Source organism: Dromiciops gliroides, chromosome 5 (genome assembly GCF_019393635.1).
Source record: "Dromiciops gliroides isolate mDroGli1 chromosome 5, mDroGli1.pri, whole genome shotgun sequence".
NCBI classification, from domain to species: domain Eukaryota; kingdom Metazoa; phylum Chordata; class Mammalia; order Microbiotheria; family Microbiotheriidae; genus Dromiciops; species Dromiciops gliroides.
In genome coordinates this window covers 19,263,481-19,279,014 of record NC_057865.1, presented here as the reverse complement: position 1 = coordinate 19,279,014, position 15,534 = coordinate 19,263,481, and the positions used below count along the sequence as shown (strand labels likewise).

The 15,534-nt window shown below is 43.4% G+C and overlaps 1 protein-coding gene across 2 annotated transcripts in view; it reads left to right on the top strand.

Moving 5' to 3' along the window:
* The window catches only part of CPVL (carboxypeptidase vitellogenic like), a 117,842-nt gene that overhangs the window by 88,552 nt on the left and 13,756 nt on the right, over window positions 1-15,534 (top strand). For both annotated transcript variants that reach the window (XM_043968887.1, XM_043968886.1), the window contains exon 12: window positions 5,017-5,199. In XM_043968887.1, the coding sequence (XP_043824822.1) occupies window positions 5,017-5,199 (183 nt within the window). The remainder of the gene's footprint in view (window positions 1-5,016; window positions 5,200-15,534) is intronic.

Genomic DNA, 15,534 nt, shown 5'->3' with positions numbered 1-15,534 from the left:
GGGAGGGCAGGGAAGGAGCATTGCTCCAGGCACTGTGCTCTACAAATATGCTCCAACCATCCTATTATTATCCCATTTTACAATTGAGGAAACTGAGGCAGACAGAGGGGAAGTGATTTGTCCTGCATCTTACAGCTGGTAGGTGGATTAGAAGCCAGGTCTTGTTGACTCTAGACTCGGCACTCTGTGGACTGTGCCAGCAGCTGTCTCTAAGAAGAGTGAGAAGGTCTTTTGTCTAGTCCTTATCCAGAGGCATTGTGGTAAGGGCACAGAAGGCAGGGAAGTCTGGGTTGCCTGGGTTTGACTCCAGTCTGACCACAGGCGCCTCCCTCATGGGGACATTGTAAGCTTTCCTCCACCCCTCTGGCCCCAAGAGCACCCAGCTGGGATACTGTCATAGTATATGGAAGAATAAATATGGCGGGCAGTTAAAAATAGAACCACTGGAATTCTTCCTGGGAGAGGCCCACAAATGGGAGTGGGGGTGGCGGGCAGAGCTGCTTTGCTTGGTCCTTAGTCTGATTTCTTACCCATTGCATTTGACTTATATACAACTGATAATTGCTCTGCCAGGAAAATATTTTGACTTGCCAAAAACAATAGACCTTACATCCCAAAGGCAAGTGAATGTAGCTCCATCTTGTAGTCCCTGGATCACCAGAAAGGCTGTTTGTAAACTGTGGGAGGGCTTTGGCACAACAGCCTGGTCAGGGATAAGCTCTGATTTACTGGAGAATCACTTGCAGAGGATTCCTTCTTGTCATTTTTGATGCAACTCATAGCTTTCCCATTTTTCTTTAAGTAGGAAAATACCCAACTTATAAGAGGTGCTGGGGGCCACCATCACCATCACTAACTTTTTATAGCATTTAGAGTTTACAAAAGGCTTTACATATATCATCTCATTTGATTCTCAACAACAAACCTTTCAGATTGACATTGTCCCCATTTTACAAATGAGGAAACTAAGGGTGAGAAGCATCTTGTCCAGGGTCACACTGTAAGAAGTGGGACTTGAATTCAAGTTTTGCTGGCTCCAAGTCCAGTGCACTTTCCATTATACCCCAAGAGCCAGTTATTCTTTATTGATAGCAGTTAACAAAGTTAATTGCATGAAAATTGAAAACTCAGCTTTGGTGAGTGAAGAGAATACTAGACTTGGGGAAAGCATCCCAAGACAGCCATTTAGTAGCAGTGTGACCCTGGAAAAGTCCCTTTATCCTTCCTGAGCCTTGGTTTCCCCTTCTATTAAAAAAAGCCTAAAAATATCTTCCCTACCTGCAGCATTACTATGAAGCTCAAATGGGATAATGGTGGTGTCATGGCAAGAGCTTTGGATTTTGAGGTCAAGAATTTGGGCTTGAATTTTGGTTTGGCTACTTAGCACCTGAGCATCCTTGTAAAGCCACTTTGCTTCAGTTTCCCCATATGGACTGGATGAAGCTTTGTTAAGTATTAAGTAAATGAAAGGAAGGAATATTGATAAGAGCTGTTAGCACTGAAGGGAAGGCAGCACAGTAGAAATTTCCAAGGGGGTAGGAAAAAGTACAAGGGCTACCATTTCTTCCTGTGCCACGGTTGTGTGCAGACAACATATTTTATCATTGTTTCTGGTATATTAGGACTGACCCCTACCAAAGTCCCTGCAGGACATTCCCCAATGGGAAAGGACCAAGGATGATGAATCTGCTTGCAGCAAGGTAGCACAGCAATTTTCTTCCTGGGTTTTGGGGTCTCTTAGCTCTTCATTGGGTCTGGGTCCTGCTTCTCCTCCACAGAGGTATCCAGGAAGTTCTGTACTGAGAGTACCCAGAGTGTCTGGAGCTGTGTTGGCAGTTGCACTTTGAGGCATTCATCTGTGATGATTTTTTGCTCCCAGACTTCTCAGAAGCTACACACCTGATGAGCATCTTGGGAGATCTCTCCCTTCCTTTGAGGCATGTCCGATAGGGGCAACGAGCCTGACACATGCCCCAGAAGGAGATGGAACGAGTTAGGTGCGCATCTGGCTTGTCTTGGGGATTGATCTCTCTTCAGTGTAGGTCCAGGGATGAATGACTTTCTTGATGATTATCTCAGCCAATCAACTCTAATCAGGCCCTGCGGTGTGTACAGGGCAGTGTTGCAGGCCTCTCCAATGGTCCAGATCACATGTAATTGTTTGCACATTGTTGGAGCCAACAGCTGCGGGAGGCTTTTGCAAAGGCTATAAGGAATAAAGGTCTTTGAGGCAGCTCTTTCGAATAAACAGTGCAAATATTTTATTGCATGAGTCTAGATGAGATTTGGAGGAGACGCTTTAAGCCCATCTGATTTTTTCCTTCATTTTTGCTGAAGAAGATGGGGGGAGGGGGAGGGGAGTGATGGTAACTGAAGAACATAAAGGGAACATGTGTTTCTCTATTAGAGGCACAAAGCCCTTTTATCTTACTTGGAGCCATATCTCTGGGCTGCTGCTTGAGGATTTCGATGGTACAAAAGTCCTGTGTTAGTAAGTTGTGTTTAAATCTTTTCAGAAACTTGAGCCTTGAAGGCAGAAGTTCAAATACATGTTCCTGAATGCTCCATATCCAACTTGGGGAGTCCAACTGGGGTCTTTTTCTTTTAGCGTGCCTGAGTGAGACCAAGTTCACTTGGAATTAGGGAAATGCTCTTTCTTGGGGGTGGAGGCAAAATGCTCATCAACAAGTCAGTAAGCTTTTATTAAAGGACGATTTATCTGTGGCACAGTGAAAGGCAAAAAACCCAGCCAATGCTCTCAAGAAGCTCACAGTCTAATTGGGGAGATGACATGTATAAAAAAGATATATGCAGGATTACCTGAAGATCATCAGCAGAGGGGAGGCACCAGTATTAAGGGGGATCAGGAAAGGTTTCTTGTAGAAGATGGGACTTTAGCTGGGACCTGAATACTAGGTATGGAAACTGCTTTGTGGGAATATATTCGAAATCAAATTGAAAACCACGTTTTACAAAAATAGAGAAGGGCTATGTAAGGTTATTCCTGCCTAGTTTTTTTTGGTTTTTGTTTTGGAGGTGAATATTTTGGCCACCTTTGGTTACTGATGTTTCTTCTTTAGCCCCTGGGTTTCCCCTCCAAGGTAAGACTCCCTGAATGTTGCTCCATATTGAAGGCACATTATGAGTGTCAGTCATTATCCACTCCAAACCATAGTCCACAAGCCCCTACCAATGTGATTCTTTTACCAGCCCACCAAAGGAGATATTAGCTCAAAGCAAAATATGTTTTCTTAAACAGCATAGTAATATAAGGGATGAGAATGCCCATCACATATCCAGGTAGTAATAATTGGATATTCACTCAAGGTACAACAGGCACATTAAAGGATGTTCTTTTGGTTTAATTAAAGGGTGGGTACAAGTTTGAGGTACCCAAAGGAGAGTTTGAGAATGGCAGAGACATGGAATCTCAGGTGGGTACCAGCATTTATTTGCCTTAAATAGTTTTTTGCTTTCCATTCAAGTGATAGTAACAGAGGAAAGAAACATTGACCATACTCTGCAAGAAGACCAAAAAGTAAGCTTAAAATTAAGCTCAGGAAAGTCTTTCAAAAAACTTGAGTCATCCTTAACTTATAATTTGATACTTATGTAAATCATTTAAGGATGATTTTCTGCTTAATTGTCACCCTCATTTTCAAAATTCCTGTACATTCAACTCATGCACCTATATCCATGGAAAACAAGTTGGATATCTCTCTACAGCTAATATTCACATTTGTGCACAGTCCTCTGGAAAAAAAAAAAAGGTAAAAAATTTCAGGGGAAAAGTCAGAGCTTCTTAAGCTTGTTTCAAACCCTTTTTGCTACTGACCAGTTGATTTGAAGAAGAGTTGGGGGGTTTTCATGGACTACAAGTTCAACATGAACCAACTCTGTTAGATAGTCATTAAGAACACAAGTTCTATGTTGGACTATTTTTAAGAAAATCCCAGCTTTCAGGACTGAGGAGGTAAGAGAAGTGCCGCATTCAGCTCAGGGCAGACATCATAGGCTTGTAATTGAGGGACTGCAGTTTAGGAAAGATGCCGAAAAGTGGAAGAGCATCCGAAGGAGGGCACCAGGATGGTGAAGGGGCTCAGTCATGCCATGTGATGACCGATTAAAAGGAACTGGGGATGTTCCCTTGCAGAAGGGAAGCATGGAGGAGACCAGGGAGCCATCTTCATGAGTTTGAAGGATTGACACCCAAAGAGTGTATCGGGCTTGTTCTTCCTAGAGAGCAGGACTAGGAGCGATGGGTGGAGGTCACAAAGAGCCCGATTTCTGCTTTGTGTAAGGAAAAACTTCTTAGCAATGAGAACTGTCCAACACTTGGGTGGTCTCCCTCAGGAGGTAGTGCTCTTCCTCATGGTATTTATTTTTTTTTTTAATAGAGGCCAACTCTCCTTAAAAAATCACCTCATTGTATTGATTGAAGCAGAAGCTTTCTGGACACTCAGGTGTATCGTAGGAAGGGTTCTTGCTGGGGGTTGGATGTAATCTTTGTCCCCTGAGGTTCCTGGCAACTCTGAGATTCATTGATTGGGGCAACTCTATCACAAATTTGTTTACCTGGGTGAAAATGAATGCCACCTCTCAACTGTTGACCCCATGTTTTGAGCATTGAATTAGTCAGTGTGTGTACATGTGTGTACACCTATGTACGTATGCAAATACACGTGGCACATGAATGTGTATCAGGAGGCCTTTTCCAATTGTCCCCAACATCTAGTGCCCTCCCCTCTACAGCTACCTTCCACTTAATCTCTGCCTATTGTTTGTGTTCTGATTTGTAGGTGTTGTCCTTCCCATTAGAATATAAGCTTCTTGAGGGCAGGGACTTTCTTTGCTTTTCCTTTTTATCCTTAGCACAATGTCAACACATAGTAGGCTCCTAATCAATGATTGTAAATTGATGGATTCATGTAACAGTCTAGCAGTTCCCCTTGGTTCATTTACCTAATGGATTCCACCTGTTTTAACTTCCTGCCTTGTATCAACATCTCATTGCAGGTGCTGATCTACAGTGGGCAGCTCGATATCATAGTGGCAGCACCCCTCACCGAACGTTCCCTGATGGTCACAAACTGGAAAGGACTACATGATTACAAGAAGGTGGACAAAAAAATTTGGAAGGTGCACAGCTCTGATGTGGAAGTGGCTGGTTATGTACGGCAAGTTGGGGATTTCCACCAGGTATAAAACAATAATAAGTGGAGGGGAGGGGAAAGGGCTCCCAGAATCTTTTGTTGTTGTTGAATCATTTCAGTTGTGTCGTACTCTTCATGACCCCATTTGGGGTTTTCTTGGCAAAGATACTGGAGTCGTTTGCCATTTCATTCTCTAGCTCATTCTACAGGTCAGGAAACTGAGGCAAACAGGGTTAAGTGATTTGTCCAGGATCACAAACTGGTATTGACAACTGAGGCTGGGTTTGAACTCAGGTGTTCCTGACTCCATGTGCAGTGCTCTGTGCACTACGGTGTCACCTAGATAGCCCCCCCCCCCAATATCTAGCAGCTTCTTCAAAGCCAGAGGAACATTTACTGAATAAGGAGTTTCTAGGTTTCCTCTGTTGCAGACATGATCCTAACAATGAGGCAGAATGTGGAAAGGAGGCATTTGAAATTCTCTGCTTCACTTGTGCTCTCCTGATGTCTCATTGTGGAGTTAAGGTGACCCTGGAATCTTGAAGGCTATCACAGCCAAGTACAAGTGCTGGCAGGTCTTGCTTAACTGGAAGGATTCCAAAGCATGAGCCTCTGAATGGATGGTGTGATATTCTAAGAGGAAGCTAGCCAAGTTTGGAAAACCTCATCCCTGAAATGGCCAGACAGAGGGATGGATAGTTTGGCTTCTGAAGACCCATCTGCTAAGTTCTAGGAGAGCTGCCATTTATTTGCATTGGTGGAAGGAGTTATGCATGTTGATTAAATTGTAGATCTTGAAGGTACTGAGGTACATTTAGCCAACAATACTGATTTTTTTTAATTAAGAAAGTCCCTTGGTTACAGGAATGTAATCAAGTATTTCTGTGATATAAAATCCAATGACTGTAATGACTACAGGGAAGCATGGAAAGATATATATGAACTGATGCCATGGGAAGTAAACAGAGCCAAGAAAACAATATATAAAATAATTACTACAATGTAAGTGGAAAGACCAGTAATCACAAAACTATCAAAAATAGATGTGGTGAAATGACAAAGCACAAGCTTGGCCCCCAGAAGAGATGCGAGAAGCCATCTCCCCTCATTCCTTTGCAGAGGTGAGGATGAGGTGGGGTCCACAGATGTGAAATGAGGCATATAACTTCAGGGTTGTTTTTTGTGGGGGGAGGGAAGGGAATGTGTTGATTAGTTTTGCAAAATTGTTTTTTCTTTGTCCTTGAAAAAAATCTTTGTTATAAGAGATGACTTTTGGGGGAAAGAATTGGGGGAGGAAGACAGAGAAATTTACCCAATATAAAAACAAAAAGGTATCACTAAATTTTATTTTAAAAAATAAATCCTTGGATAGGCTGGGATTTTAAAAAATGTTATTGATATCAGGTTTTTATATATCACCTTGATTTCCCAATATATCCCTCCCCTTCTTCCTTCAAAAGTACCATTCTTTATAACAAATTATAAAAAGAAAAAAGGGCAGTTCATCAACCATGTTCAACATTGTATATAGTGTTCTGCACTTAAGGTTCCCAGCCTCTTTAAAACAGAGAGGGAGATTTTATCATATCTTTTCTTTGGGGGCCAATCTTGGCATTACAATTATATGACAGTGGTGTGGTCATTATGTTACATTATAATATTAAGTCTTGATTTTTTTTGCGGGGCAGTGGGGGTTAAGTGACTTGCCCAGGGTCACACAGCTAGTAAGTGTCAAGTGTTAGGCCGGATTTGAACTCAGGTACTCCTGAATCCAGGGCCAGTGCTTTATCCACTGTACCACCTAGCTGTCCCAAGTTTTGATTTTTAAAAAATTTTCACATTCAGGTTCTCTTTGTGTTGATTTCATTTTGCATCAGTTCACACAAATCTTCCCTTATAATTTTCTATATTCTTCTTATTGGTCATTTCTTATACCATTGCCACAGTCCATCACCTTTGTGAGCCATAGTTGATTTGGTTGCCTGACCTTTGTCCTAAGTCATTTAGGGAGAGGGCTGCTTTTTTGGAGCTTCAGGACATGCCTTATGTTGCAATAACTTTGTACCAGGATCAACCATTGAAGACCCATTCATGGAGCAGCTGCTAGGTATGAGGCAAGAAATTAGAAAAAGAACGTTAGTCACATCATGAAAAAGAACATTAGAAAAAGAACATTAGTCACACCAGGGAGCTGAGCTTGAAATAAGGAGGATATCAGTTCAAATCTTTCCTCTGTGTGTTTTGACCTACATGAACTTGGTGAAATCATTTCATTTCTCCAGGCATTGGTTTCCTTATCTGTTATATAAGGAGATTGGACTAGAGGACCCCTTCAACTGTATGATATAAGTTGGAATACTTGAACATATTTTGGGGTACACATTTGTACCTGTATGTTGTTCAGAGTAAAGAGCTATACACATAGGCTGAAGATAATACATTGCACTTAGTAGGTACTTAATAAATGTTTGTTGACCTGACCTGAATTAACCTTTTCTAAAGACCCTATTTTGAGGTGGAGAGGGACCACTTTGAGCTTAGGAAGGGCAAGTGTTGAACCCATCAGGACATTTGGAAAGTCCTTCAAATCACTACATGCCTCTGTCTGTCATTCTCAAGGTGCTCTTAAAATGCAGTGCCTCAATTCAATCCAATAAATATTTATTAAGTGCAAGAACAATGTTAAGTTGGGGGACAGATGGGGGACCAAGACAAAACAGGAAAAAAGACAGTTCCCAACCCTCAGGGAGCTTACCAAGATATATTAGCAGGAATAAGATAAATAGGCAAAGCACTATAGCTTCAAATTGTGATCCAGCACATACAGACTTGTATGAGAGAGTTGAGAAGGAAAAGACTATTAATGACAGAAGAGAATCCAGGAAGCAAGTTTTTATAGAGGAGGCAGCCTCCAGACTGGGCCTTGATGGAAGGAGCTAGCCACAGGGGGCAGAGAGGTACCTTACCAAGTTTCCTGGAGGAGGTATATAACACCTACATAGTTAAGAAAATGCAGAGAAAGGGCAGCTAGGTGGCGCAGTGAATAAAGCACCAACCCTGGATTCAGGAGGACCTGAGTTCAAATTTGACCTCAGACACTTGACCCTTACTACTGAGTGTCCCTGGGCAAGTCACTTAACCCTTATTGCCCTGAAGGAAAAAAAAGGGAAAAAATAAAAGAAAAGAAAAAGAGAGAAAAAGAAAAAAGAAAATGCAGAGCAAACACAGAATAATCTAAAGTGGAAGAGAGAATTGACAAGTGGGCAGGATCAGGAATGGTCTTATGTAGGAGGCCGCCCCTTGAACTGTGTTCGGAAGGCAGTGGAGGTCGACAACGGAAATACGTTCCGGATATGGCAGAACCACAGTTGTTGCCTCCACCTGTTATCAACAGCCTTGCCCTGAGCGGCAATGGAGATCTCAGCTGTGTGGCATTTGCTGGGGCGGGTGCCCAGCTTTTTGTCTGAGCCCACCTGGCAGGCCAGACTGCCTCTCCCGAGAGGCATCATGGCCCAGAGGTGGAAAAGGCAGCTTGGCTTCCAGGCTAGAACTTGTGGCCAATATCTCCCAAGGTCCATTGACCCTCCTTGAGAAGGCAGACCCCATCTGGGGGTGAAATGGTGCTTTTGTGCCTGCCAGGACTGGGTAACAAAAGGTGCGAGAGCCACATGTGTTAGCGATGGATGGGGAGGATTTCACCACACAGCGGTGAGGGATCTGCATTTTATATAGGTGATTTGAAAATGTTGGCGGAGATCCTTTGCCCTTACTGTTCCAATGTTGCGAGTGGTGAGGGTTGGAGACAAGGGGAGCACAAGAAAAAACTGTGGAGTAACAAAGGCATTCTCTGTGAAGCTCAGTTCTTGGAACACTGTACAAATGTCAAGCGTTTAATAATGAAAAAAACTGAGCTTAACTGTAGACCTGCTTTTCAGCATCCGTTGCATAAAACAGAAGCGTGTGTCTCTGTTTGCCAAGAAAAAAAAGCTTGCTCTCTGCCAAGCCCCACAGCTCTTAATTTTAAGACTGAAACCAAAGTCGACCTGTCTCTGGGTGGGGGCCCAGATTGTCCTCTAACAAGGATGACAGTCTCCCCCCCCAGCCCCAGCCCCTTCTCCCCCCATTCAGGGAGGCCCTAGCAAGCTTCTCCTGAAACTGATTCCCATTGCATTCAGAACCAGAAAATGACCATGAACTTGCCTTTGGGTCCAGCCAGTCTCTTAGAGACCAGACAAAAGGGCAAATGCTTGGGAGGTCTCAGTTGTCCCTCCCCACTCTCACTCCCCCCCCCCTTTTATTTTCTGGACTGGGGTTTTGAGATCCCTGAATCATAGAATGTCAGAACCTAAAATGGCTGTGGCTAGACAAGTCATCTCCTTTTCAGCATTACTGATGTGTTCTCCCAGACTTCACGGGGACCTCACTATCTCATAAGGCCTATCATTCCCCTTTTGGGGTGACTCATTACCAGAGAAGTTTTTCCTTACACCCAGTACAAATATACCTCTCTGCAAGTCCCCAACCCCAGCCCCACAAATCTTTTGTTTTTGTCTCTTACAAAGCTTGGCAGCCAACTAGTTGTGTGACCTTAAGCAAATCACCTTGTGTCGATTGCTCTCAGTTTCCTCTTCTTTGGAATGAGCTGGAAGGATTGTTGTTGTCCAGCTATAAAAGTCTGCAATTCTGCAGGATTTCATACTTCAGGGGTCTGTGATTGCACTGGTGTGGGGCCACCCCCTGACCGATAGCACAGCCCCAGACTTTAAAGTGGTCCTAGTTGAAAGATCCATCTTCTTGCGGCCAAGCTGATGATAAACTTGTCTGAACTGTGCTAGCCTGGTCTCTGGAAAACAGACGTGATATATTATCCTGAAAACAAATAGAGTGCCTTCCTTAAATTGGGTGGGACTTGCAGAAGTTATTGTTTAGAATATAAGCTCTTTGCAGGGAGGGATTATTTCATTTTGATTCCCAGCCCCTTTGATACAGGGGAAAGGACACTAGCTCTTGAGTCAGATTTGACTTCAGATCCCACCCCTGACACTACCTGTGTGCCAGAGCACTTCACTGCCCTCCTCCTCAGTTTCTTCAGCTCTCTGCCCACATAGGTGTCAAAGACCTGAGGTCACCTCCTCACAACGATGTCAACAGTAGAACATGTTGAAATCAGATGAGCCTATGATTAAGACCTAGAGGTCAGTCCCAATAGCCCCACTTAATTTTTAGCTGTGTAGCCCAGGACAAGTCACTTAATCCCTCCATTTCCCTCCATTGATAAAATGGGGATAATAGGACTTGTGCTAGCCACCTTGCAAGGTGATTGTGAGGAGAAGGTGAAATGATACATATGGAAGTAGCATAAGCCCCGTGAGGGCAGGGAACTGTTTCATTTTTATCTTCATATGCTCAGAGCCTTGCATAGTCCATTGATAAATGCATATTGTTCTGAAAGGGCCAAGTCTAGATAGATGGTGCTCTCTTCTTACCACTGCCTCATGGCATCTCTGTAGTCCTTAAAGGTGCAGTCCTGACATTATCCTTTACATGAAACCTTTCCTGATTCCCCCCACCCCAACTGCAAGGGTCTTTCCTCTCTAACCACCTTGTATTTAACTACTTTGTATTTCATTGTATTTACTCTATTTCTCTTTCTTCTCTATGTAGATATCCTTATTGCTTTCCCTATTAGAATGTAACCTCCTTGCTGGTAGGGATTGTTTCTTTGTAGCCACTGAACTCGATACTGAAAATACAAAGACAAAGTAACTTTTAAAATTTTTTTTTAAGTGAGGCAATTGGGGTTAAGTGACTTGCCCAGGGTCACACAGCCAGTAAGTGTTAAGTGTCTGAGGCCGGATTTGAATTCAGGTACTCCTGACTCCAGGGCCGGTGCTCTATCCACTGCGCCACCTAGCTGCCCCACAAAGTGACTTTTTAATAAAAACTTGTTGCAAAGATTAAGCACCAGTAGTGGGCCCTTAAAAGCTGACTGGTTGATACAGGGTAAAGAATGCTGGCTCTAAAGTCCAAGGCTCTGAGTTCCAATCCTGCCTCTGATACTTATTTACCTGTATGGCCCTGGTCAAATCACATCACCTCCTGGGCAGGTTCAAGGCTCTTCATCTCTTGTTTGGTTGTTGTCCTTTGTGTTTGAAGAGGACCAAAATGACAACACCATGTTGAGGTCAAGGTACAGTGTGTCTGCCTGTGGTTGATCAGACTAGAATGAACTTGGAAGGCTCTACCACAAGTTGGGCACAAATAATCTATGTGGACATTTGGAATGGAAATACCTCTAAATTTGTGCATCTTACATTTCTTTTGAGTTACTACTGTAATTGTGCTTTTCTCATAGAGCATAGCACCTTCTTTGATGTGGGCATGCCATGCGGGGCATGCCCATGCCAGTGTCTCTCATGTCTCACGATCCATTCCAAAGTTCTTCAGAGACACCTTGAGAGTGTCCTTGTATTGCTTTTTTCTGACCACCATGAGAGCACTTGCTTTCTGTGAGTAAATTGTCTTTTAAACAAATGTGCGTTTGGCATTTGAACAATATAGCCACTCCATCAGAGTTATGCTGTCTGCAGTGGAGTTTGAATGCTTGGCAGTTTAGCTCAAGAAAGGACCTCAGTGTCTGGCACTTTATCGTGCCAGGTGATCTTCAGAATCTTCCTAAGCTAATTCAAATGGAAGTGATTCAGTTTCCTGGCATGGCGCTGGTAGACTGCTTCACAGACATACAACAATGAGGTCAGCACATGGTCATTGGTAACATAAAGGGGTTGGACTGAGGGCCCTTCCAGCTCTAGGCTGTGCTTTTGATTGATGGATGGCATTAGCATAAATAGGAGTTATCCTCACTTATTTCATTTCCCTTGGCCTAATTCTGTTTGTTGAGGCTCAGAATATTTACCCTAAAGCTCAGCCTGAGCTGGAGTTTGTGAGGAAAGTTCAAGACAATTAAAAAGGCCTTTGTAGTTGTACTGAAGGAAAGGGGAAAATTCAAGAAAGGGTAGTATTAGGGGTACTAGATAGTACTAGATAGCACCAGTACTTGGGCTAGTGGACAGGATGATCCTTTTTAAAAACTAGATCTGTGATTTCATTCCCATAGATAACTCTCTCTCCCAAATTCAGGTCAGTCATCACCTGTTTGCAACTCACAGTCTTTGCGAGTTGTCTAGGCAATGAAGTTAAGCTACTTCCTCAGGGCCCCACAGCTGTGATGGGCCAGAGACAGCATTGAACCTTCATCTTCTGACTCTGGGGCTGACTTTCTTTCTTCTCTGCCAGGTTGCCTCTCCTATGGGGCAATCAAATCACGAATGACAAAAAGAAGACAGCTTGACACAACTCCAGTTTTGCTTCTGTTTTCTCTCCACCATTGGAAATGATCTTTGGATTAGAAGGGATGGAAAGAATGTCCAGTAGGGAGCTGAATCCCAAGATAAGTGAGGTGATAATAAGAAAAGCATCTAACTATCCTTGATGTGTGTGGTCACCAAGTCCAAACAATCTACTGTCCAGTCTGTTAAGCTGTCCTCCAGGGGTCCTCCAGTGTTCCTCCAAAACTGGTGCCAGGCAAGAGGAAGCCCATTGAGAATGAGCCCCCATAGAAGCACGACTACTGCCTGAGGTCCAACTGAACTAAACATGGAGAGTCAGTTGACCCCTATGCTATGAACCATTTGGCCATGGCCATCAGCAAAACAAAGAGAAATATAATGTGCCCTTCTTGCATTTCTGCAGAAATGGTGGCAGAGCTTCTGAAAATGGAGCAGGGAGGAGGATTGTAGTCCACCTGTAAGCACTAAACTTAGCCATTGGCATTCTCACTGAGAGATCCTTGTCCAGTGACCACCCAGTCCACAAAGAAGGCAATCCGGAATTAACTGTCTTTCTCATTTTGTTTTGTTTTTCCCCAATAATTAGGACTCCCTTCAATAATGCTTTCTTTCTAATCAGAAATGCCTCCTTAAGATTTTTATGGATTTCTTCTAAAGGAATAGCTTGTTTGTGTGGCATCTTCAGAAATCTTGGCATGCCATGTCTTGATTAGAATTAAAGCAACTAGGGGCAGCTAGGCAGTGCAGTGGATAAAGCTCCAGCACTGTATTCAGGAGGACCTGAGTTCATATCTAGCCTCAGACACTTGACACTTACTAGCGGTGTGACCCTGGGCAACTCACTTAACCCTCATTGCCCCACCCCACAAAAAATATTAAAATTAAAATAAAGCAACTGACAAAGACAATGGCTTTCCTATTTGACTCATAGTGAGGAGAAGGGAAGAGAAGGTTTGAGTCTTGTTTTCTTATTAAGGAGGAAAGAAACTGCTAAATAGATTTCAGACAGTGACTGCCAAGGGTACCTAATCCCCTGGAATATGGTTTTGGCTTTGTTGGAGTAATTGCTCAGCTGCATCTCAAAATGAGGAACTGAGGTCTAGAGCTTTTCTTTAAGGCTCCAGGTGCTGGGAACTGGGATTCATTTCAATACAGCATTTATTAAGAATCCACTGTGGGCTGGATACAGGGGATACAAAGGCAACAAGGAAGTATTTCCTGCCCTCAAGGAGGTTACAGTCTACTAGGTACACTCATTAGAAAATACAAAGTAATTTCAAGGTGAGGAAGGATTAGGGGAATTAGGAAGGGCTTCCTGTAAGAGATGGCACCAAAACTGTGCTTTGAAAGAAAATCAATCAAATCGTCCCGTTGCTTTGTTGAAGACAGTCTGAAGGAGGAGAAGTCTACACCCTTTGGCAAACCTGTCCTGGTCATTGGGTCACTAATGAGAATATCATCAAAGCCCTTTCTGATCATCCTGATAATATGATGTAAATATCTACAGGTTTACAGCTGGAGCTGTTGACTTGCTTGAGATCACATGGGAAACAAGGCTTCCTTCCTCTCCTTGACAAGTAGAGGCAGCCTCAACCAGTCAATGGTTGGTATCCACTACTCAATTTGTATCTATCCAGTTAAAGTAAGCAATGATTTTTCAAGTGCCCACAACATGCCAGACATTATGCTAGGCACTGATGGGACAGAAACAAAAGCAAAAATGAAACAGACCTTGCCCTCAAAGTGCTTACATTCTAATGGGGCTAACCATGGCAACCTCAAAAGACCCAAATAGAAAATAATTAATAAGGAGTTGTCTCTGTGCTTCCCCTTCAAACCAAGAAAGAAGCTTACTTTGTAAGAGTGAGCAAGGATACAGCACATGCACAGTTGTTAATTCAACACGTCATTGAGGAGGGGAGAGCCCTAGTACCTCTGGGAGGGTAAAGAAAAGAAGTGGCATCCTTGAAGAAAGGCAATCCTGGAAGCACTTGGAGATGAGGTTGACTTGCATTCCAGGTTCTCTGGAGGTCGAACCCTGGGGTTAGGGCAGTCCAAAGGCACAGAGACAGAAAGAGTGATGAACTTAGGGTAAAGTTGGGAATCGAGTCTGGCTGAAAAGGAGGCTGACAAGAAATAAGCTGGGAAGGAAGGTTGGGGGAAGATTGTGGAGGGTCTTAAATGCAGACAGAGAAGCTTCTATTTTATCCGCAAGGTAACAGGCAATGAGCTTTCATTTAGATGTCTAAGATGCCCTCAGAGTCCAGCCCTCTGGCTTTCCTGTGGTTTGCCAGCAGTTTGAATGAACCATTACAACCCAGTCACCAACATCAGGCAGTCTATTTAGTAAGAGTTTTGCCCCCAAATAGGGAAGGGTAGAGCCTCGGCTGTCTGAAATCCTCTTTTAGAATCTTCACCCTCACTCCCCACATCCCAATCCCCAGTGGTGGTATGCACATTACTGGCTCACAAAGCAGCCTTTGTCCTCCTAGAGCATCAGGTATCACAGGGTATCATATCGCAGCAGCACGGGGAACTCAGCAGTCATTTAGATCCACCTGTGACAGAAGAAAGAATTCCCTGCATAAGCTTCCCAAGAAAGTGGTCATTCCACCTCTGCCTCAAGACCACCAACGATGCCCATGTTGACTACAAAGAGCCTTGTACAGCCGGTGGGATGCTGGACAGGGAGATCAAGGGCCTGGGTTCGAATTCCTGTGCTGTTGCTTGCATCTTAGATGCTCTCAAACAAATCACATAATCTCTCCAGGCCTCAGTGTCTTCACCTGTAAAATGAACAGACTGGACTAGGAGGTCTCTCAGATCCCTTCTATGTCGAAATCTGTGCTTCTTTAATGTACTCAAAGAGTTGTAAAGATCAAATGAGATAATATATAGTGCTTCGTAAAACTTACTGTGCTGTAGCTGTTATTATTCCATCCTGATTTTTCCTCCAAAGGGAACAAGAGTTAAGCACCTACTGTGTGCCAAGTACTATGCTAAGCACTTTACAAATATCTCATTTGCTTCTC